Source organism: Uranotaenia lowii, chromosome 3 (assembly GCF_029784155.1).
Source record: "Uranotaenia lowii strain MFRU-FL chromosome 3, ASM2978415v1, whole genome shotgun sequence".
Classification (NCBI taxonomy): domain Eukaryota; kingdom Metazoa; phylum Arthropoda; class Insecta; order Diptera; family Culicidae; genus Uranotaenia; species Uranotaenia lowii.
In genome coordinates this window covers 264,234,947-264,260,845 of record NC_073693.1, presented here as the reverse complement: position 1 = coordinate 264,260,845, position 25,899 = coordinate 264,234,947, and the positions used below count along the sequence as shown (strand labels likewise).

Below are 25,899 nucleotides of genomic sequence, written 5' to 3'. Positions count from 1 at the left end.
CCTGGCCACAACCAATCTGGCCGGTTCCGAAACCCGGAAAATCAAAATGATCAGATTTTAACTTGCGACACATCATTGGAAAGCTCTTGGCCTGTACATGATGGGAATTGATAGGAAAAGTGGTTCGGGGCCATCTGGTTCTGGCCACGGCCAATCTGGCCGGTTCCGAAACCCGGAAAATCAAAATGATCAGATTTTAACTTGCGACACATCATTGGAAAGTTCTTGGCCTGTACATGATGGGAATTGATAGGAAAAGTGGTTCGGGGCCATCTAATCCTGGCCACGGCCAATCTGGCCGGTTCCGAAATTCGGAAAATCAAAATGATCAGATTTTAACTTGCGACACATCATTGGAAAGCTCTTGGCCTGCATATAATAAGAAATGATAGGAAAAGTGGTTCGGGGCCATCTGGTCCTGGCCACGGCCAATCTGGCCGGTTCCGAAACCCGGAAAATCAAAATGATCAGATTTTAACTTGCGACACATCATTGGAAAGCTCTTGGCCTGTATATGATGGGAATTGATAGGAAAAGTGGTTCGGGGCCATCTGGTTCTGGCCACGGGCAATCTGGCCGGTTCCGAAACCCGGAAAATCAAAATGATCAGATTTTAACTTGCGACACATCATTGGAAAGCTCTTGGCCTGCATATAATAAGAAATGATAGGAAAAGTGGTTCGGGGCCATCTGGTCCTGGCCACGGCCAATCTGGCCGGTTCCGAAATCCGGAAAATCAAAATGATCAGATTTTAACTTGCGACACATCATTAGAAAGCTCTTGGCCTGTACATGATGGGAATTGATAGGAAAAGTGGTTCGGGGCCATCTGGTCCTGGCCACGGCCAATCTGGCCGGTTCCGAAATCCGGAAAATCAAAATGATCAGATTTTAACTTGCGACACATCATTGGAAAGCTCTTGGCCTGCATATAATAAGAAATGATAGGAAAAGTGGTTCGGGGCCATCTGGTCCTGGCCACGGCCAATCTGGCCGGTTCCGAAACCCGGAAAATCAAAATGATCAGATTTTAACTTGCGACACATCATTGGAAAGCTCTTGGCCTGTACATGATGGGAATTGATAGGAAAAGTGGTTCGGGGCCATCTGGTTCTGGCCACGGGCAATCTGGCCGGTTCCGAAACCCGGAAAATCAAAATGATCAGATTTTAACTTGCGACACATCATTGGAAAGCTCTTGGCCTGCATATAATAAGAAATGATAGGAAAAGTGGTTCGGGGCCATCTGGTCCTGGCCACGGCCAATCTGGCCGGTTCCGAAACCCGGAAAATCAAAATGATCAGATTTTAACTTGCGACACATCATTGGAAAGCTCTTGGCCTGTACATGATGGGAATTGATAGGAAAAGTGGTTCGGGGCCATCTGGTCCTGGCCACGGCCAATCTGGCCGGTTCCGAAACCCGGAAAATCAAAATGATCAGATTTTAACTTGCGACACATCATTGGAAAGCTCTTGGCCTGTACATGATGGGAATTGATAGGAAAAGTGGTTCGGGGCCATCTGGTCCTGGCCACGGCCAATCTGGCCGGTTCCGAAATCCGGAAAATCAAAATGATCAGATTTTAACTTGCGACACATCATTGGAAAGCTCTTGGCCTGCATATAATAAGAAATGATAGGAAAAGTGGTTCGGGGCCATCTGGTCCTGGCCACGGCCAATCTGGCCGGTTCCGAAACCCGGAAAATCAAAATGATCAGATTTTAACTTGCGACACATCATTGGAAAGCTCTTGGCCTGTACATGATGGGAATTGATAGGAAAAGTGGTTCGGGGCCATCTGGTTCTGGCCACGGGCAATCTGGCCGGTTCCGAAACCCGGAAAATCAAAATGATCAGATTTTAACTTGCGACACATCATTGGAAAGCTCTTGGCCTGTACATGATGGGAATTGATAGGAAAAGTGGTTCGGGGCCATCTGGTCCTGGCCACGGCCAATCTGGCCGGTTCCGAAACCCGGAAAATCAAAATGATCAGATTTTAACTTGCGACACATCATTGGAAAGCTCTTGGCCTGCATATAATAAGAAATGATAGGAAAAGTGGTTCGGGGCCATCTGGTCCTGGCCACGGCCAATCTGGCCGGTTCCGAAACCCGGAAAATCAAAATGATCAGATTTTAACTTGCGACACATCATTGGAAAGCTCTTGGCCTGTACATGATGGGAATTGATAGGAAAAGTGGTTCGGGGCCATCTGGTTCTGGCCACGGGCAATCTGGCCGGTTCCGAAACCCGGAAAATCAAAATGATCAGATTTTAACTTGCGACACATCATTGGAAAGCTCTTGGCCTGCATATAATAAGAAATGATAGGAAAAGTGGTTCGGGGCCATCTGGTCCTGGCCACGGCCAATCTGGCCGGTTCCGAAATCCGGAAAATCAAAATGATCAGATTTTAACTTGCGACACATCATTAGAAAGCTCTTGGCCTGTACATGATGGGAATTGATAGGAAAAGTGGTTCGGGGCCATCTGGTCCTGGCCACGGCCAATCTGGCCGGTTCCGAAATCCGGAAAATCAAAATGATCAGATTTTAACTTGCGACACATCATTGGAAAGCTCTTGGCCTGCATATAATAAGAAATGATAGGAAAAGTGGTTCGGGGCCATCTGGTCCTGGCCACGGCCAATCTGGCCGGTTCCGAAACCCGGAAAATCAAAATGATCAGATTTTAACTTGCGACACATCATTGGAAAGCTCTTGGCCTGTACATGATGGGAATTGATAGGAAAAGTGGTTCGGGGCCATCTGGTTCTGGCCACGGGCAATCTGGCCGGTTCCGAAACCCGGAAAATCAAAATGATCAGATTTTAACTTGCGACACATCATTGGAAAGCTCTTGGCCTGTACATGATGGGAATTGATAGGAAAAGTGGTTCGGGGCCATCTGGTCCTGGCCACGGCCAATCTGGCCGGTTCCGAAATCCGGAAAATCAAAATGATCAGATTTTAACTTGCGACACATCATTGGAAAGCTCTTGGCCTGCATATAATAAGAAATGATAGGAAAAGTGGTTCGGGGCCATCTGGTCCTGGCCACGGCCAATCTGGCCGGTTCCGAAACCCGGAAAATCAAAATGATCAGATTTTAACTTGCGACACATCATTGGAAAGCTCTTGGCCTGTACATGATGGGAATTGATAGGAAAAGTGGTTCGGGGCCATCTGGTTCTGGCCACGGCCAATCTGGCCGGTTCCGAAACCCGGAAAATCAAAATGATCAGATTTTAACTTGCGACACATCATTGGAAAGCTCTTGGCCTGTACATGATGGGAATTGATAGGAAAAGTGGTTCGGGGCCATCTGGTCCTGGCCACGGCCAATCTGGCCGGTTCCGAAACCCGGAAAATCAAAATGATCAGATTTTAACTTGCGACACATCATTGGAAAGCTCTTGGCCTGTACATGATGGGAATTGATAGGAAAAGTGGTTCGGGGCCATCTGGTCCTGGCCACGGCCAATCTGGCCGGTTCCGAAACCCGGAAAATCAAAATGATCAGATTTTAACTTGCGACACATCATTGGAAAGCTCTTGGCCTGTACATGATGGGAATTGATAGGAAAAGTGGTTCGGGGCCATCTGGTCCTGGCCACGGCCAATCTGGCCGGTTCCGAAACCCGGAAAATCAAAATGATCAGATTTTAACTTGCGACACATCATTGGAAAGCTCTTGGCCTGCATATAATAAGAAATGATAGGAAAAGTGGTTCGGGGCCATCTGGTCCTGGCCACGGCCAATCTGGCCGGTTCCGAAACCCGGAAAATCAAAATGATCAGATTTTAACTTGCGACACATCATTGGAAAGCTCTTGGCCTGCATATAATAAGAAATGATAGGAAAAGTGGTTCGGGGCCATCTGGTCCTGGCCACAACCAATCTGGCCGGTTCCGAAACCCGGAAAATCAAAATGATCAGATTTTAACTTGCGACACATCATTGGAAAGCTCTTGGCCTGTACATGATGGGAATTGATAGGAAAAGTGGTTCGGAAATTAACCACCAAAAACAATCGGCTTGTGATGAAAAAAAGTTATTGGTGAAAAACTAGTATTTTTTGTTCCTCCCGGGCAAAATACCTTAAACTTTTATTCACGTTTGAGACTCAAGCCACCCCTCCCTATGATCAGATCTTCCTGAAATTTGGCATGTGACCTTTTGGTAAGCTAATAAATAATTTTGACTTTTAGCGAGTGAGATTTATCATGTTTCATTCTTCCTATACTATGATAAGTGTACTGCGGTTCATTAAATTATTAAAAACTACAAAAAATACTGTTATGGTAAAGTAGCCATTACTTCTTCAATTTTCAACCGATTTTGATAAATAACCACTTGAAATTTTTGTTTGAAATTGAAACTCAAGCCCGAAAGAAAATCAGATTTTTTAAATGTTACCATCGAGTCTAAAACTTTTGCTGAAACAAAATTTTCTCTAAAAAAAATGCGTTTTTTATAAATTTTTCTATCATAAAGTCACTAATATCAACAATACTGTTGATCATACGCAAAAAAGTTGAAGAGGTTGTGTACAAGACACGACCACAAGATTTACGTAGAATTACATCTTATGTCACATAATTTCATTTGAGAAATAAAGGTCATACGTTGTGGCTGAATAATTAAATGGTATTTTATTTTACATATCATTTACCCATTGTTTTTAATACGCAGCAGGACAAGAATAGACATTCGTATGATGCAATTATAAGTTAAAAATTCAAAACACATTACTGTTAAAGTGAAAATTTGAGCATTTTGACTTTTAATGCAATGAATTTAATTTTAATGCGTATATTGAGGAATCCGTAAATTTATGTTATGGTATTAAGCTGACAAATATGATTAGTAGGTTTATAGTGACATCGGCCCCTTGCTTTCAACCAATTTAGTAGCCTTTCACACCAGTATGTGAAATTAATATTTAAATCGATTTCTTTTATATTTGAATACCAAACATTGTTTATGCATTCATTCATTATAATTTATAATAGAAAAGATTAACTAACTTTCCTCATCCATATACTAGTCCGAAAAAGGACCAGGTCACAATCAGCATTTGAATTTCCATACTACAACTCAATTGAGAAAACCTCCAGTCTGCCGTAGGTAGGAGGAGAAGGGGCTGAGGTAGACGATTTGCGCGGTGTAAGATGTTTAAAAATGCACGCTTTCCCGACTCCATACAAAGCTACCCGTTTAGCCGCTTTTTAGTTGGGAAAACCTTCCGGAGACAGGAAAAGCGGGCATTTCCACAGAACACCACATGCCGGGCAATTGAAATCCGCAGAAACTGGACCGAATGAGAACGGTAGAGGCCATTCAGCAATGGGAGTTTCGAACACTGTTGCCGATTCAGGCAGCAGCAACGCAGTTGCAGGAACAAGATATTCCGAACATCTCGACACCAGCAGCAGCAGGCAGGGCTAGCAGAAAGGGCTAGGGCAGGACCAGGAAGCAGCAGCTGTGGGAAGAATCAGGAACTAGCAACACCATTGTAATCAACATTGCCTAGCTAGGGAAAGTCCGTTTATTCTTCCAATTCGATGTCCGTGATAGCGAGATGCCGTTTGTTGGAAACAAAATTATGTCAAGAGACTGTAAAAAATTTGCCAAAATTTATTTTTAAATGCTGTTTTTTAACGTTTAATGACCTTTTAGGTTAATGAAAAGTTAGTAAATATGTAGATTGTTAACACATCGACTAAGTTTAAAAAGTACAAGCAAACATAAAACAGCAGAAAATGTTTGAATTGTGGAGTAGATACGTTGTAATTGGCAAACAATGAATTCTAAATTTGTCGAAAAAATTAAAACAATTGAAATATTTGACTAAAATGCCAGCAATAGTAAGTTTGATTACTTATTAGTTACTCAAGGAAGTACAATACATGTTGAAAACAACGAATACCATTTTACAGTTCAAAATATCTTGTTTTTGTATTCACCTTCTGCTGTTTTTGCTATTGTTGGTATTTCTGTTTGTTTTCATTATTGCGATTTGAAATGTCCGGTTTGTACAAGGGAGTTTTAAGGGATGAGCAAATATTACCCAAATTTTAAAAAAGGTTGTCATGATAATGTGTCAGACTGAAATGAAAGTTTGCACATGAGAGTTTAACAGCACGGGAAATTGATTTTAGAAGTAAAGTTTTTCGATGATAATTCTGAGACGAATCCGGTACAGCCCGGATGCGGATATTGTAAAGAACTGCTATGTTTGATTCACATTATTTGAAAAATTAAGCAAAAATCGCAATTTTCCTTTTTGATAGCTGCTTCTAAAAACGCTTTCTTTTGAGTTTTATTAATATTCACGAGCGCGAGTCAAACGCTGCTGATGTGCTTTGACCAGATCCGCATGTTCGTACAAAGGCGGCAATCGGGGCTGTAATGGAACGATGCAGCAGCAGTAACTCACGCAGGGGCTGGAGCAAGGCGAGGCAGCTACAGCAGGAGCAGCAGATACTGGACTACAGCATCACAGGATGAGCAGCAGCAGCATAGGCTTGGCAGCAACAACAGCCCGATGGCACCGCATCGGAGAAGGCCCAAAAACCGAATGAAACCGGTGCGTCGCAATCATTGCTCTTTTATAACTTCGCATCTAGTGCAGTTTGGGTCGACGATCGGGGTTTTTTTTCGCTCGGGTGTTTTGCGCACCAATTTGTATTAGCGCGTTATTAGTATTGGTGTACCAACACATAGCCGATCCAAAATGTTGTTCGGAAAAGATGTCTTTGAAAGAGGCGTTTTTCGTGACGCGAGATCCGTTCGCGAATTTCAATTTGCCCCCCTATAGTGTTGCCGTAAGACGTAATTCTACGTCAAAACAGTGTTCAAATGATCGATAGAAAATTTATTCACCTTCAATATGCAAAAGAGGGATTCCAAATTACTGTTATGCCGTCCGAGATATTTTCATCTTAGTACAAGAACTTTTTTATTTTTCCAAAATTTCATATTTGGAGCATAACTCAAAAACGGTTCTACTGAATTTTTTTTGAATTTCATTTTCGGATTTAGCGCCCAATTTTACATTAAAAATATTGGTCTGTCAATCAAGTTCACGATTTTTTTGAAATTTTGTAAACTAGTGTAATTTATGCTTCTAAACATTATTTTCAATATCATCAAACCTAGAAATTGCTTTTTGAAAATGGAAACTGAAGAATAAACAGTTGCTGTGCTCTTTCAATCGTTTTTGTTCGTCATGTAGGCACGTTAAAAAGTATGATATACAGTTAAACAAACATCATTAAAGTAAAAAATATCATGAAGCAAAAAAACTTACAACTACATATTGATAACTAGTTAAGAATGCTAAAACCTAATACCAAGGCCAGGGCCGAATTACCCCGAACCACTTTTCCTATCAATTCCCATCATGTACAGGCCAAGAGCTTTCCAATGATGTGTCGCAAGTTAAAATCTGATCATTTTGATTTTCCGGGTTTCGGAACCGGCCAGATTGGCCGTGGCCAGGACCAGATGGCCCCGAACCACTTTTCCTATCAATTCCCATCATGTACAGGCCAAGAGCTTTCCAATGATGTGTCGCAAGTTAAAATCTGATCATTTTGATTTTCCGGATTTCGGAACCGGCCAGATTGGCCGTGGCCAGGACCAGATGGCCCCGAACCACTTTTCCTATCAATTCCCATCATGTACAGGCCAAGAGCTTTCCAATGATGTGTCGCAAGTTAAAATCTGATCATTTTGATTTTCCGGGTTTCGGAACCGGCCAGATTGGCCGTGGCCAGGACCAGATGGCCCCGAACCACTTTTTTTATCAATTCCCATCATGTACAGGCCAAGAGCTTTCCAATGATGTGTCGCAAGTTAAAATCTGATCATTTTGATTTTCCGGATTTCGGAACCGGCCAGATTGGCCGTGGCCAGGGCCGAATTACCCCGAACCACTTTTCCTATCAATTCCCATCATGTACAGGCCAAGAGCTTTCCAATGATGTGTCGCAAGTTAAAATCTGATCATTTTGATTTTCCGGATTTCGGAACCGGCCAGATTGGCCGTGGCCAGGACCAGATGGCCCCGAACCACTTTTCCTATCAATTCCCATCATGTACAGGCCAAGAGCTTTCCAATGATGTGTCGCAAGTTAAAATCTGATCATTTTGATTTTCCGGGTTTCGGAACCGGCCAGATTGGCCGTGGCCAGGACCAGATGGCCCCGAACCACTTTTTCTATCAATTCCCATCATGTACAGGCCAAGAGCTTTCCAATGATGTGTCGCAAGTTAAAATCTGATCATTTTGATTTTCCGGGTTTCGGAACCGGCCAGATTGGCCGTGGCCAGGACCAGATGGCCCCGAACCACTTTTCCTATCAATTCCCATCATGTACAGGCCAAGAGCTTTCCAATGATGTGTCGCAAGTTAAAATCTGATCATTTTGATTTTCCGGATTTCGGAACCGGCCAGATTGGCCGTGGCCAGGACCAGATGGCCCCGAACCACTTTTCCTATCAATTCCCATCATGTACAGGCCAAGAGCTTTCCAATGATGTGTCGCAAGTTAAAATCTGATCATTTTTATTTTCCGGGTTTCGGAACCGGCCAGATTGGCCGTGGCCAGAACCAGATGGCCCCGAACCACTTTTCCTATCAATTCCCATCATGTACAGGCCAAGAGCTTTCCAATGATGTGTCGCAAGTTAAAATCTGATCATTTTGATTTTCCGGGTTTCGGAACCGGCCAGATTGGCCGTGGCCAGGACCAGATGGCCCCGAAACACTTTTCCTATCATTTCTTATTATATGCAGGCCAAGAGCTTTCCAATGATGTGTCGCAAGTTAAAATCTGATCATTTTGATTTTCCGGATTTCGGAACCGGCCAGATTGGCCGTGGCCAGGACCAGATGGCCCCGAACCACTTTTCCTATCAATTCCCATCATGTACAGGCCAAGAGCTTTCCAATGATGTGTCACAAGTTAAAATCTGATCATTTTGATTTTCCGGATTTCGGAACCGGCCAGATTGGCCGTGGCCAGGACCAGATGGCCCCGAACCACTTTTCCTATCATTTTTTATTATATGCAGGCCAAGAGCTTTCCAATGATGTGTCGCAAGTTAAAATCTGATCATTTTGATTTTCCGGATTTCGGAACCGGCCAGATTGGCCGTGGCCAGGACCAGATGGCCCCGAACCACTTTTCCTATCATTTCTTATTATATGCAGGCCAAGAGCTTTCCAATGATGTGTCGCAAGTTAAAATCTGATCATTTTGATTTTCCGGATTTCGGAACCGGCCAGATTGGCCGTGGCCAGGACCAGATGGCCCCGAACCACTTTTCCTATCATTTCTTATTATATGCAGGCCAAGAGCTTTCCAATGATGTGTCGCAAGTTAAAATCTGATCATTTTGATTTTCCGGATTTCGGAACCGGCCAGATTGGCCGTGGCCAGGACCAGATGGCCCCGAACCACTTTTCCTATCAATTCCCATCATGTACAGGCCAAGAGCTTTCCAATGATGTGTCGCAAGTTAAAATCTGATCATTTTGATTTTCCGGGTTTCGGAACCGGCCAGATTGGCCGTGGCCAGGACCAGATGGCCCCGAACCACTTTTCCTATCAACTCCCATCATGTACAGGCCAAGAGCTTTCCAATGATGTGTCGCAAGTTAAAATCTGATCATTTTGATTTTCCGGATTTCGGAACCGGCCAGATTGGCCGTGGCCAGGACCAGATGGCCCCGAACCACTTTTTCCTATCAATTCCCATCATGTACAGGCCAAGAGCTTTCCAATGATGTGTCGCAAGTTAAAATCTGATCATTTTGATTTTCCGGATTTCGGAACCGGCCAGATTGGCCGTGGCCAGGACCAGATGGCCCCGAACCACTTTTCCTATCATTTCTTATTATATGCAGGCCAAGAGCTTTCCAATGATGTGTCGCAAGTTAAAATCTGATCATTTTGATTTTCCGGATATCGGAACCGGCCAGATTGGCCGTGGCCAGGACCAGATGGCCCCGAACCACTTTTCCTATCATTTCTTATTATATGCAGGCCAAGAGCTTTCCAATGATGTGTCGCAAGTTAAAATCTGATCATTTTGATTTTCCGGATTTCGGAACCGGCCAGATTGGCCGTGGCCAGGACCAGATGGCCCCGAACCACTTTTCCTATCAATTCCCATCATGTACAGGCCAAGAGCTTTCCAATGATGTGTCGCAAGTTAAAATCTGATCATTTTGATTTTCCGGGTTTCGGAACCGGCCAGATTGGTTGTGGCCAGGACCAGATGGCCCCGAACCACTTTTCCTATCATTTCTTATTATATGCAGGCCAAGAGCTTTCCAATGATGTATCGCAAGTTAAAATCTGATCATTTTGATTTTCCGGATTTCGGAACCGGCCAGATTGGCCGTGGCCAGGACCAGATGGCCCCGAACCACTTTTCCTATCAATTCCCATCATGTACAGGCCAAGAGCTTTCCAATGATGTGTCGCAAGTTAAAATCTGATCATTTTGATTTTCCGGGTTTCGGAACCGGCCAGATTGGCCGTGGCCAGGACCAGAGGGCCCCGAACCACTTTTCCTATCATTTCTTATTATATGCAGGCCAAGAGCTTTCCAATGATGTGTCGCAAGTTAAAATCTGATCATTTTGATTTTCCGGGTTTCGGAACCGGCCAGATTGGCCGTGGCCAGGACCAGATGGCCCCGAACCACTTTTCCTATCAATTCCCATCATGTACAGGCCAAGAGCTTTCCAATGATGTGTCGCAAGTTAAAATCTGATCATTTTGATTTTCCGGGTTTCGGAACCGGCCAGATTGGCCGTGGCCAGGACCAGATGGCCCCGAACCACTTTTCCTATCATTTCTTATTATATGCAGGCCAAGAGCTTTCCAATGATGTGTCGCAAGTTAAAATCTGATCATTTTGATTTTCCGGGTTTCGGAACCGGCCAGATTGGCCGTGGCCAGGACCAGATGGCCCCGAACCACTTTTCCTATCAATTCCCATCATGTACAGGCCAAGAGCTTTCCAATGATGTGTCGCAAGTTAAAATCTGATCATTTTGATTTTCCGGGTTTCGGAACCGGCCAGATTGGTTGTGGCCAGGACCAGATGGCCCCGAACCACTTTTCCTATCATTTCTTATTATATGCAGGCCAAGAGCTTTCCAATGATGTATCGCAAGTTAAAATCTGATCATTTTGATTTTCCGGATTTCGGAACCGGCCAGATTGGCCGTGGCCAGGACCAGATGGCCCCGAACCACTTTTCCTATCAATTCCCATCATGTACAGGCCAAGAGCTTTCCAATGATGTGTCGCAAGTTAAAATCTGATCATTTTGATTTTCCGGGTTTCGGAACCGGCCAGATTGGCCGTGGCCAGGACCAGAGGGCCCCGAACCACTTTTCCTATCATTTCTTATTATATGCAGGCCAAGAGCTTTCCAATGATGTGTCGCAAGTTAAAATCTGATCATTTTGATTTTCCGGGTTTCGGAACCGGCCAGATTGGCCGTGGCCAGGACCAGATGGCCCCGAACCACTTTTCCTATCAATTCCCATCATGTACAGGCCAAGAGCTTTCCAATGATGTGTCGCAAGTTAAAATCTGATCATTTTGATTTTCCGGGTTTCGGAACCGGCCAGATTGGCCGTGGCCAGGACCAGATGGCCCCGAACCACTTTTCCTATCATTTCTTATTATATGCAGGCCAAGAGCTTTCCAATGATGTGTCGCAAGTTAAAATCTGATCATTTTGATTTTCCGGGTTTCGGAACCGGCCAGATTGGCCGTGGCCAGGACCAGATGGCCCCGAACCACTTTTCCTATCAATTCCCATCATGTACAGGCCAAGAGCTTTCCAATGATGTGTCGCAAGTTAAAATCTGATCATTTTGATTTTCCGGGTTTCGGAACCGGCCAGATTGGTTGTGGCCAGGACCAGATGGCCCCGAACCACTTTTCCTATCATTTCTTATTATATGCAGGCCAAGAGCTTTCCAATGATGTATCGCAAGTTAAAATCTGATCATTTTGATTTTCCGGATTTCGGAACCGGCCAGATTGGCCGTGGCCAGGACCAGATGGCCCCGAACCACTTTTCCTATCAATTCCCATCATGTACAGGCCAAGAGCTTTCCAATGATGTGTCGCAAGTTAAAATCTGATCATTTTGATTTTCCGGGTTTCGGAACCGGCCAGATTGGCCGTGGCCAGGACCAGAGGGCCCCGAACCACTTTTCCTATCATTTCTTATTATATGCAGGCCAAGAGCTTTCCAATGATGTGTCGCAAGTTAAAATCTGATCATTTTGATTTTCCGGGTTTCGGAACCGGCCAGATTGGCCGTGGCCAGGACCAGATGGCCCCGAACCACTTTTCCTATCATTTCTTATTATATGCAGGCCAAGAGCTTTCCAATGATGTGTCGCAAGTTAAAATCTGATCATTTTGATTTTCCGGATTTCGGAACCGGCCAGATTGGCCGTGGCCAGGACCAGATGGCCCCGAACCACTTTTCCTATCATTTCTTATTATATGCAGGCCAAGAGCTTTCCAATGATGTGTCGCAAGTTAAAATCTGATCATTTTGATTTTCCGGATTTCGGAACCGGCCAGATTGGCCGTGGCCAGGACCAGATGGCCCCGAACCACTTTTCCTATCAATTCCCATCATGTACAGGCCAAGAACTTTCCAATGATGTGTCGCAAGTTATAATCTGATCATTTTGATTTTCCGGGTTTCGGAACCGGCCAGATTGGCCTTGGCCAATGAATGTCATGACTGTCAAAACCATGACATTTTTAAAATTTTTCCTTGACAGTCACGGAATCGAAAATTCTAAAATGTCATTCCGACAGTCAGAGGACCAACAGAAACTTCGACTGTCGCAAGTAAAAAATGTTATCGAGATGAATAATTCGAGGACATTTTTCTGAGCGACTGTCATTGCAAAATCGAATGACATTTTTTCCAGTCGTTTAACATTTTTTTGGATGACCTAAAATGTCATTGCGACATTTTCGAATGTCATTGGAAAATGTTATGCGACTGTCACGATCGCGACTGTCTTTTGTATGACATTCTCATCCCTGATGCAAGCAAACACCTCAACAGGACGCTGAAATAAAACCTGGTTGCCAAAACCAGGGCAAGGAAGTTGTACGAGAAAGTGTTGACCAAGTACAACGGATGCATTTTGATGGACGACGAAACTTACGTCAAAATGGATTTTGGACAAATACCCGGTAACAAATTTTACCTTGCGTAGCGTAAAAGGAATGTTGTGGCTAGATTCGAGTTTGTTTTCACAGATAAATTTGCTCGTAGTTGATGATTTGGCTAGGGATCTGTAGTTGTGGGAAGAAGACTAAAATTTTCATTACTGGGGACACAATGAATGGAAATGTTTACAAAGAAGAATGTCTCCAGAAGAGGGTTTTGCCATTCATTCGGTCCCACAAAGGTCCGGTGAAGTTCTGGCCGGACCTGGAAAGCTGCCACTACAGCCGGGATGTCGTTAAGTGGTTTAAGGAGAACAAGATCGATTTTGTTGAAAAAAGTATCAATCCACCAAACTGTCCGGATTTTCGTCCCATCGAGAAATATTGGGCAATAGTTAAGGGCAAACTGAAGAAATGTGGCAGAACCATGAAAAAACCCGCTGAAATGCAAAAGTGGTGGAACAAGATGACGAATGAGGTTACCAGCAGTACTGTGCAGAAAATGATGGGTGGTATCACAAAAAAAAGTTCGAAAATTCATTCGAAAAGCTGACAAATGATTTTCATGTATTTTTTTCCTTAAAGTGCAATAAAAACCCTACAAAATGACATTTTCACTTTTGTTGTACGTTATTTCTTTGTGGAGAAATGATCTATTTTATCCGTCCAAATTCTATGTCAAACAGAATATACCAGTCAAACTCTTTCAGTGAAGACACTCCGTTTTGAAACGTGCGCGTTTAATCGATAATCCTTCGCGTCGAAAACGGACACCTTCAACTTTGGCACTTGGTGGATGCCGGATACTTCAACTTTGGCGTCTTGAACGTCTTGACACCCTAGGATTACAATCAAAGCATCCAAAGAAGGTCGGTTTCCGACGGCCGATAGCCCTGGGCAACAAGAAGCTCCAAAAGATGCTGAGGAGGAAGACCGAGAGAAAAGTCGATACATTGAAGCTGACGCTAGGCAGGAAGGTCGGTGCAACAGACCAACACAATTAAAAAGTGTCTGACAAAAATGGACAAACATGCCATAAAGCTGCATTTACCTACACTGGCCTAGGAGCAGCAGGCAAAGTCGCAGCGGGAGCGGCTGAATGAAATGGTATTTTTTTTTGTGAAAATTGACAACAAATTGAAAAATAAAATTACAAAAATATCCAAAAGAGGCCTCTACGCAAATGTTTTGCCCTCCATGGCAAAAGTTCCGGTTAACTGAACATTTCGAACGACACATCGCGAGTTTCTTATAAGACTTCAAGCATGCGAATGATGTCCTAAGAAAAATGAACAGTTAATAACGTAAACGATGTTTGTGTACTACATAATTTGCCGTCTGAACTGAAAAAAGACTAACAAACCTTCAAATGATAGGAATCTTGCTAGCAAAATGTGTCGCTAGTGAAACTGTCGCTATTCAGTTTGGTACTATACACATAATACCATCTTTGTGAAATTCGCGTCTTTAATTTTAACATCGCTGCAGTTGGCGAACAGTTATTGAAAAACTAATTCGGTACAACTGTGTTTGATGTTTAAACTTGGGCCCGAGCTTACGGACATCAGCTCAGGAAGCAACTTACTTGCCAACTGCGCTATAACACAAGACCAGGATTTTTAATATTTTGCCTCTTCCTCCACGCTTTTGGCTGGCAACCCTAGGGCTTCTGCCCGCCGTGTGCCGAATCGAGAGCAGCTTATCCTAGACTTGCGCCTGTCACAGCACACGTACGGGTCTTTAACGCTTGCGACTCAGATGAATCCTGAAGGCGACGTGAGACCACTCTACCTGAGAGTACGCGACGTGATTACTCTTCCCCCTACGAGTTCGGCTGCGGAGAAAGCCTTGCCTTATCCCCACAGCCTCCGTTGCAGAGGACGCAATTGACTCGGAAACTCCTCGATGGTAACGTTGGAGGTATCCTACACACAGGCGCGCGACGTACCAGGCAGCTCTGCATACGCAGAAAGTATAGTCTTATCTTTGTATGCTTTACTGCCAGGATCGGACGCACACTACTCAGATGCTCCCCGACGAAGGAGTCACCCTACACCGTTCGCGGACTGGTGTTGGTTCCAACTCCTCTGCAGGGCAGTCATGATCCGGTTGAACCCATCGCTGACCACGCACCAAGAATTGGCATCCTCACACATCCTCCGCACGATGTTGTCGGCTGTCGTGTCTGGCCTGCAGGCGGCAAAAATGTTAGCACGTACCTCTTCGAAACTCGGATAGTTGAAAACTACGTGCTCTAGTGTCTCTACTGTGTCACCGAAGATTGGTCAGAACGGAGACGGTCTTCTTCAGTCTGGCTTCGTCTGCCTCTTTGATGACACGTCGAGTGGCATCCACCGTACTGCGGCCTTTCCGAAAACCGATCTGTTTATCGGATAGGCAGTTTGCACTTTCGTTGTAGAGCTGGGTCCTGCTCTGTACCATCTTCTCTGACACCTTTCCAGCAGTATCCAAGAGACATATCGGGCGATATGCTGATGGATTCCATGAGCAAACAAGAGTCCCCGGTGAACGAAAATTATCGAAATCGGTGATTTTTTTTACCGAAAACCACATAATATGTGGAAATCAGTCAGTGGTGTCATATATACAGATTTTTCTGTATTATAAAGATTTTTTATCTTCAATACAGATAAGATACAGATACAGATTTTTATACAGATTTTTAAACATCCCAATCCCAATCATACAGATTTATACAATTTTTTTTTAACATCAATTCAAAATCAATTGTTGATGAACCAGTTTCCATGGGCTAACTGAGTAAAATCTTTTTAAATCTTAATTTTTCCAAATCCAGTATACCGCTAATAGGCATAATTTTCCCGTATGTTTGAATAACGTGCCGATATTAAGCCTAGACCCATTCAGGAAGGCTTCAATAGTCTCTGTTTCTTAACAGTTAGCATTACTTAAATGTTCGTCTTTTTATCGGTGGATGATAACCTCCCAAATAGAGTACAGAAATTTCGTTAGTTAAATTCATTTGACATCTCTTCTCCTTAAGTTTTTAATCTTTAAAGTAGGGTGGTATTAAGGATAATCACTTTAAGGGAGTTTAAAGAAGAAAATAGATTGTAAATCATATAAAAAATCATATATAAAAAAAGATTTTAACTGTATAAAGTAAATTTCTGATTCCCTGTATTAGAAAAAAAGGACAATTAAAATAAATTCAAATTCTTATGTAAGTATATGCAGTTCATTTTTTGAAGTCAGTTCACTTATTGAAATGAGTTTAAGTTTATAAGTACAGGAAAAAATTCTTGAAATTTAGTTTCAATATTTCATTGATATAACAAAAAAAAATCTTTTTGGTTCATGCACTGATTTGAAATTAACTAGTTAATAAAATTTTATCGACAGAAAATAAACGTGTTACATCTCAACAATCACTGAATTTTATAGAACATTTCATATTTTTTAACTTAATGTGTCGTGTGTTAGATTGCAGAATATTGAAGTATATTAATAGGTATTTAGTCCTAAATGTGCTAAGGATGATTGAAATTTTATATCGATAACGTAAGACAGAAAAATTCATGCAATATAAGGTCTTATTTTGAATATATATTTGTTGAAAATATATATTCAATAAATTTGTAAGTTTTTTGGAAAAACTATAAAACATGGGAAATGTATTAAATATAAACGTTTGAATTCAATGATCAACTTTCCCGAAGACCACGAGTAGTTTTGACTTCTGAGAAAAAATGGTTATTAATGTTTCTGTTTTGTCATTTTTATTCCAATTCAGCAAAAAAATGTTAAATTTTGAAGAAATTCAGCAAAGTTATTGAATGAGTTAAAATATTCAGTATCATTTACTCAAAAAGAGAGCTTCTCAACAAAAACAGAATCGAAAGGAAAAATTAAAAATAAAATCTCAACAAAATACGTTGAATACCCTCATCTGGGGCATCACTTCCAAATTCAATCGCTTATAAAAACCTAATGCCCACAGATAATCCTACCGTTTGTACATCAAAAGTTTTAAGGATGATGGGACATCAAATTAACGTAGTCAGAAAAATAATTGGTTCCACCAGTTATTTTTAAATTTACAAAATATGCGATTTTCACCCTACTAAGAAAAAGGGGTAAGTTGCAAAAACCGTTGTTTTTAATGAAAAATAAAAAAAAGTTTGAATAGATATAGTTTTTGACACATTTGTGATGTCGTTACGCATAAAGCACGATCTGTAGTTATTTCTGATTTTGTTAGAATTAAAGTTTATATTTTTTCTGTCAAAGATTTTTTTAAAAAAGAAAGCATAAGGGTCCTGTATACATTTAGGGATGAAAAATACTTAAAAACTTCTACATCATATTCTAGCATATGGAAACAAGATTTAAACTGTGAATCATTGATTTGTATGTCGATTCAATTTAGCCTAGACTGGTAACGGAATTTTAAAAATATTTATTCAAAAAAATTAAATGTTTCTCCGAAAAATATCCATACACCAACAGTGTTGATATAGGATAATAAAATCCATATAAAATTTGTAGGTAATATCATCAAACCAATCCGTCACATTGTGTATAGTTTTTACGGCATCAAAAAATCTAAAAATTTAGATTTTTTAATTATCTATGAGAATCAAAAACTTCAAAAAACTGTGAGAAACTATGGCATCATCGTTTTGTTATCATTAAATGACAATTTTATTACATTACTAGCAGACCCGGTAAACTTCGTCTTACCATGTTCAATTTGGCGAGCATTTTCTATTTTTCCTAGTTTTCTTTACATTTCCTTTCTTTCCCTTTACTCGAATCGTCCCGCTCAATTCTATCAAAATTAAACCAAAGAATTTAAACTTAACGGGTCTTTTAAAATCCAATTTTTGTAATTTGTTAAATAAATAACTGTATGTTGATAATATGTATGTTTCATTTGCTGTATTCCATTCAGTAGATTTATTTCGTTTTGTTATATTGTTTTTAACATCGGGACAATTTTTGGAGTATTTGCCGAATATTTTGCCTAACGCAGCGCTTTCAGCTCCCAATAAGCTATGGATGGTGTATATTTTAGAGCTGTAGAAATGAAACACATAAGATAAGATTTTTAACTAACCATTTTCAAACAGCTTATTATTCACCATCCTCATGCTTCGAAGCAGTTTGAATTAAAATCCATATTTTCACCAAATCATTCCCAAAAAGTTTCGCCTGATACTTAAGTTATAGACTTTACACATTTCAACTTAAAGTGTTCCCAAACAGCACTTGTCATGGCATTAAAACTGGTGATTTTGTGTATTGCTAATTCCTTTTTTTTATTCAAGCAAAAAATGCAAATTAATTCCTTTGAACTTTAACCCAATGAATCAAAGAAACGATTGGTTTTGAAAAGAGGAAAACATATGTTTAGATATATTCACCCATTATTTTAAAGATTTTAATTCAAGCAGTTCTGATTTCAAAATTTCCTGAACATTGTTGGTGGTGATCTGCGATTTCATTAAGGATTACGTTATATTTTTAAGATTTAATAACATTTAATTGATAAGCAGATTTATTTTAAAATTTAATAGATTGAAAATAAATAATCTGTTCAGGCTACGATGGTTTCATGAGTTCATTTTATTTCCTGGAAATTATCATATAAACAAAACCTTAATAAAAATTATGTGTCTTTTTTACATTAAATCTTAATTTTCAAAAATGAAACACCGGTCAAATCCTAACGAATATCACCACAGTTCAACTACCATATGCTCTGGAAAAATTATTAGTTATATTGACAAAAAGAAATATCGAAGTATATATTTGTCCCATTTATTGGGGCAAGTGATAACACGTAGGTCTTTTTAGATGTGTCAGTGAAAAGACTTTAAAATTAATTTAATACTTGTTCTTGTTTGTCTGTTTTATCAACTTTCATTGCTATATCCTAAATTTTTCTCCGGAATAAATTAATGCTTGGTACTTCAATTTCACTGAATGCTGTTCAACCAAAAGACCTTGATTTACAAAGACCTTTATAATAATTTTGAATATCAGCTTCAGATGCAACACTCGGGATATCCTTTCTGGCCATTTTGAAGATAAAGTTCTTGAATTGTAGATGTTTCATAGCTAAATTGCGCATTTTCACTTATTCCACCTAAGAAATTACAGGAATTAATATTATTTTTAACACTATCAGGTCATATTAAAAGTTCATCATAAAAATCTGCTGCCCCTGGAATATCAATTACAAAAAACTTTTCAACAAAAAAGTGAATCAAAAGTCTCTTCAATGTAGCCAAAATATGTAAAACAAAAACACACTTTTCGTGTTAAGTTTGAATGCATATCCTCTTTTTTTGTTATTAAAAAGTAGATTATTTTATTGAAAACTTCAATTTACGTTTGCAAAAAATCAAATAGTTCATTCGGTCTTTAAAAACTTCAATTCTATCTAATCTTTTTCAAAGAACAGACTCTTGTTGAGGAACGAATGGCCAAGTTGGTTAAAATCCTCTATAATTAAACAAATTTGAAGAGAATAGACTCTTGTTCAGTTAATGTGTCTAGCATTCTAGGCGTATTGGATTATACGAAATTGAATGTAAAGCTTCCCAATTTCTTATTTTCAAACGTCCTCAAAGTGTCATAACATTATTTCATATTTATCTTTACCAAGTTCATATGTTTTGGCAATTTACTACTTAAATTAACACGAATTAAAAATGGTTTTGATATTTGAAATCGTTTATATGGTTTTGATTCGATCGATAAAATATCAATCCGTGTCACATCTAGACGTCATTTATTACCATGTGCTGTGTACAAATAAAATAAGCAAGAAAAAAAAACACATCTAGGTTGCATATCGCCCCCACGTGCATAAGAAATATAGGTACTTGGTTGAGAAATAGGCGCCTAATTTTTAAATTTTTCCAGCGATCAATGAACAGTATGCTTTGATTACTATTATCTTGTAACGACGTTTGCTAGCGATGCCTCGCCCATGCAGACGAAAAACAAACCCCTCGAAGAAAAGAAAATCTCTAAAAATGGATGCCCGACTTTTCAATTTCAGATTTTGGCAAAACAAATAATATATGTTTTATTCGATCAGCAAAACGTCAACCCGAGTCACATTTTTGGCGTCATCCATAACCATGTGCTGTAGAAATGAGCTAGGAATCAAGAACAAAAAAATCACATCAAGGGTTCATATCGCCATCACGTGCATTGAAAATATGCTTGGTTGAGAAATACGCGCCAAAATATTCTCACTGATAAGTATGCTATGTCATGGTTACTATCTTCTAACGACGTCTGCTCGCGACGCCTCGACCTTGGAGACGAAAAACAAACCGCCCAAAGGAAAAGAAATCTCAAAAAAAATGAAAGCCATGACTTTTATTTCGTTCGAAAAACTACAAATTTAGTTATTACGGACAATTGATGCGACTTTTTGTTGTTTTTATTCGATATAAACCGATTCGCATGGCTACAGAATATTCTAAAAATAATTTCATTCGAATCGTTTGGGTCATTTCGGAGGAGTAGTACTACAAACACCGTTACAAGAGAATTTTATATAATAGATAATAAAATAAAAGTTAAATATGTGTTGTGGTACACAAATGTTCCATCAAACCATGCTGTTGCATGATGCTCTGTTTGACGGTACTTGATTGTATCCATTACAATGAATTTTCTACTTTTTGAAATACAAAAAATGTATCCATTGGAAAAGTAAAAGTTTGAATTTTAATAAGCTCAACATCCACTACTTTCTTCAACACTAACTAGTGTAGAGGAATATTGTGTAGGATTTAAATAGCCCTTGTTTCTCTATTCATATTCCAAAATCGTAGTAAAATTTTTAAAGAGGTGAGTTTTGAGATTTTTGTCATTAAAGTATTAAATAAACGGACCCATATGCAAAATCAGGAACAAATAGTGTAATATTAGGTACGCTGATACATTTTTCCTCATATGTTATCATTAGGAACACCCATATGTTAAAATTAGGAACAATTAGTGTCAAATTAGGAACATCGTCACACTTTATAAAACTTGATATTTTTCGTAAATTAAGGCTTGAAATGATTATTTCAAAACAAAACAGAGTTCAGAAAAAACATTTGGAACTTAGTTACCAAAAAATACCAAAAACCTCTGACAAAATATAGCGAAATTAGGCTCACTTACCCTATGCATAATTTGGGAGATTAAAGATTTGTTGTGGCAAACAAATTTGGATTTTTTCATCTGGTGAGTGAATCAGCCTTTAGTACTAAATTTCACAGAAACCGAAGTTTAAGGTGGTTTTAGTTCAAATACAGATAAATACAGATTTTTTCATGAGGCCGATACAGATTTAAAAAAAAACCATGTGGCAACCCTGAAATCAGTAATCCGTCCGTTAATTTTTTCTTAAAGCTGAGAAGTAACAGCTGTCAAATATCACAGACCTTAACTGCCGTTCTAAGCAAGAATGTCCCATGTGACTTTTGGGTCATTTTCACTTTTTTGCTGGAAACGATCTCTTTCAGTGTTAACTTTCGAATAAAAACATAAACAAGTATACTTTGTTCTGAACTTATACGAAATTTTCATCAAGGTGGTTGTCTCTATGTTGATAGTTCTACGCAAGAATGTCACACTAGAGAAAATTCTATGAAAAATGCAAATTTTATCAAAAAATTGTCTTAAGATGAGTTCAAACTTTTGAATTTAATGTTATTTACTGAAAAGAACATTAAAATAGAGGGCAGAGGAGGAGCGAGAAGCCTTGAGTGTTTTATTCAGTGAAATTTTTACTAAACAATTTTTGGTAGGCACTACTTACAGGATCCATACTCAACTATACATTTTTTATAAACAAAGAGGAACGTATTTCTCAAATTACGGTTTAGCATGAGTTTTTTGGAAAAAAATAAACTACGCAAGCTTTTAAAATGATACAAAAATTGTAGCCGTGTGACAGTTTTTCGTAGAACTAGCATCGGCATGCGTTCTGATTCTACGCAAAAGTGTCACACGGAGCATTTTTGGCTCTACTTTGCCGTTTTTTTTTTTGTAGGAAATGTAATTTTTTTGGCGAAACATTGTAAAATGTTTAACATGAACTGTTCACTACGAAAAAACTGTCGGTGAATTTCAAGTTTGAGAGAAAAATTGAAAATATAGCTGATATTTCAATCGCGTTTTTCTCGTTTGCACGTTTTTCCACATGGGACAATCTTGCTTAGAACGGCAGTTAATCGGTAAAAAATTACCGAAACTCGGCTCATCATATCTGAAATCATCTGCCAAAATCCTGACAGTTGTCAACGTGACAGCTTATTATATTATCGAATAACCAGTATTGTTGAACCGAAAGGCAGGTAATGTTTAACCGAAAAAGTATAAATGCTCGGTAATATATACCGAACCACCGGTAGCGTTTACTGAAATACTTGAGATTATTACCGAAATATGTATCTGTAATTATTATTAAAACATATGTAAATATTACCAATACCGTGATTTTTTTTTTACCGATAAGCTTTAAAAGTTGGGTAATACTTATCAAACAATCTAAAGATTTTTTTAAACACCTGTAAATATTACCGAAATTTCAGTGCTTTTTGCCAAAATATAATTATTACCGGTAATTTTTACGAAATGCCGGCAATCTTTACCGCAAACTGTAAAATAGTCGGTAATTTTTACCGAAACTATGAAATGGTTTGTTTTTTCATCTTTTGATGCACACCGTTCTACGCGAGATGATTCGAGATTTGGGACTCGAATCATGACGCGTAATACGCTGTGCATCGAAAGCTGATTTTCGGACGTTTTATGGTTTCTGTAAAAAAATTCGAAAATTCTAGAGTTTTCGGTAAAACTTACCGACATTTCCGTTATATGCATATAATCCCTAACGTGAGTATCTCTTTTGTTAATTTGATTTATTTGGAAAAATTGGATTGCGATATATTTTCTTTCTCTTAAGCAAAATATTTATGGTTGTGATCAAACTGATGTTCTTTTTCCTGTTTTTTTTTTCATTTCAGACTGTTAAGCTTCAACAATCCCATCGACAGAATTGAAAGATATCAATTAATCAACAAGGATTTTATAAAAATCAGTATCACATAAGTGTTTCAAAGGATCCGAAAAGTTTTATAAATGTTTTCAAAACAAGTGTGCTCAACGTTAACGCTATCCATCGTACAACGAAATCATGTGTCTTCAATGTAGATCATCCAATTGGAATTTTTAAAATGAATAATTGTTCGTATATGAATGAAAAATATTGATCCCTGCTAATGGATTGATAAAGTGTCTCAAATGCTCAATCATGTGCCATTGTTTACATCAAGTGTAGTGTAGATTTTCTCACCATCGAATTGTTAAAGTTAAGGTTGTGGCGGGAGTCTTAAAAAACCAGAATCAATTGTCCTAAATTTGATAGAAAATAAAAACCTACCAAACAGTGCTATGGAGTTCAGTTTCCGGCGAGTTTCGGTTTTAAGTTTGTTTTCTTTTTGTTTTGGTTTGGCGAGCAATTTGCCTCGCAACCACTTTAAAAATGCTCGCTATGCGTCGCGAAAGTGAGCCGATTTACAGCGGTGTCAACAATACCAATAGTAGTGCAATCAGTGGAAATAGTATTGGCAGCTGCAACAATTCCAACATTAACAACGGTTCCAATGTTTACAACACAAGTTCAATTTTGGCTCCAAGTGTAGTCAACGGAATCAACGGAATCGGATCAAGTGTTGGGGGTGGTCTAAGCAACAGTGCATTGGCATCGCATTTGGGTAGTTCTGGCAACATTACAGCGGGAAGTGTTAACGGTGTTAGTGTCAATTCGAGTTCGATCAGTGCAATTAGTGAAGCGTCAAACTCAACTACAGGTGCTCTAAGTGCTTCCGGTAGTGCCGCTGGTAACAACTCAACGGTACAATCTCAGCTGGGTAGTTCTTATCTGCCCCATCATCCTCACCACCACCTATACCATCAGCAAGGGCAACCGCATCTCTCGCACCATCACCATCATCATCACCATCACCTGTCGGTGCCGGGACACTCTTACAACGGTATTGGGGTGGTGACAACTACAACTTCCGCTTCCACACCCGGATACGGAAGTTACGCCAACGGAAGTTACGGATCGACAGGTAATTTTTTTATTAATCCAAATCATGACAAATATAAACACCTACCAAATTTTATCGACATCTACAGATATATTTTAAACGCCTGTAGTCTACAGTCTGAATATTTTTTTGATAATTGTACGAAAAAGAAACCCTCTAGAATGAAACCGTAGGACTCTTTCTATTGAGAATCCCCATAATAATTTCAAACTCGTTAGGTCTACCCGATCAGGAGGGAAAAACAAAATTATATCAACATGAGATATTTTGATACTTATTTTTTTCTATCTAAATGAGTTATAATTCAGTACTCGTAGGATGTTAAAATAACTCAAATTATATCAAAAAATCTATACGATCATAGCTAAATTATATCAGTTTTTGATATGCTCCTATCAAGATTATATGGTCGGGATTCGACCAGACCGAACTGAACGCCATAAACTTGATTCCGAGAAAATCGAGTTCAAAGTTCACAGCCCTACCAATTGATACTATTTTATAAGATATAACATTTTACCATTTTACCATCACACTTAGACTCCTATAAAGCCGTCGAGGCTATACTGGTCGATTTCTGATTACCCAATAAGTCGAAAACTGAAGTTTAATAGCAATGTGTTTGCACCCAGTTCACTCTGGTCGAACCAAAATGTTTGAAAAATTGCCATGCGCTATCATTTGACTGGGCAATTTTTTCTAAACGTAGGAGCCTACTAATAGGCGCTTTGCGAGCAGCACCCAACGAGTATGGCTGATGCTTGGAAAATGTTTTTTTTCGTTGAGCCAGAGTGAACCGAGCCATACAAATTTCGCACTTTTGAAATCCGGAATATCTTTAATTGTTACTTACCGGTTGCGTTCTGAACAACAGTAAGCAATACAATACAGCATTTTTCATCGTTAAATGTTAAAAATTCTAACATCCCTTTGAGTAAATTGGAAAACGAAATTCAAGGGATTCGGTTCAGTCTGGCGGAGCGAAATTTTAACAAATGCTTACAATCCGAAATACAAAGTTTTTAGCCACGGGAACGTTTTCAATCATTTAATTTATCAGACATAAGTTCGTCACGAGCCGAAGAACTGTTTTGAATTGAAAAAACCAACACACAAAAGATTATTTCGCACAAAACCAATTTTCATGACCAAAACAGACTTTTTGTCTTTACCTCTAAGGAGGCTCTCAGTTCACTTTGGCGCAACGCATTTATGCCATTTCCACTGTCTGCAATATTGAAATTTTCTAATAAAATCAGAAAAAATAGGAAAAATGTTCTGATTTTCACTGGACAGGTAGTTTATCATGTTTCGCATCCGCTGCAATAGATAACTCATTTTTTATCAAATTGGCGTTCAGTTCGGTCTGGTCGAATCCCGGCCATATCTGGTTCAGATAGCATAGTTTGATATTGGACAGAACAAATTATATCAAAATTATAACTTATCAAGATATGAGTGCTTTGAGAAAATTTTCTAGTGGAAGCCCGATCAGGAGAGCATATCAAAATAATAACTCAAACGTATCTCACCT

At 39.5% G+C, this 25,899-nt stretch overlaps 1 protein-coding gene across 1 annotated transcript in view; it reads left to right on the top strand.

Moving 5' to 3' along the window:
* Positions 1-25,899, top strand: part of LOC129758618 (uncharacterized) — a 334,389-nt gene that overhangs the window by 4,961 nt on the left and 303,529 nt on the right. Inside the window, exon 2 of the mRNA XM_055756159.1 lies at positions 23,277-24,386. Within this exon, the coding sequence (XP_055612134.1) occupies positions 23,795-24,386 (592 nt within the window). The 5' untranslated portion in view covers positions 23,277-23,794. The remainder of the gene's footprint in view (positions 1-23,276; positions 24,387-25,899) is intronic.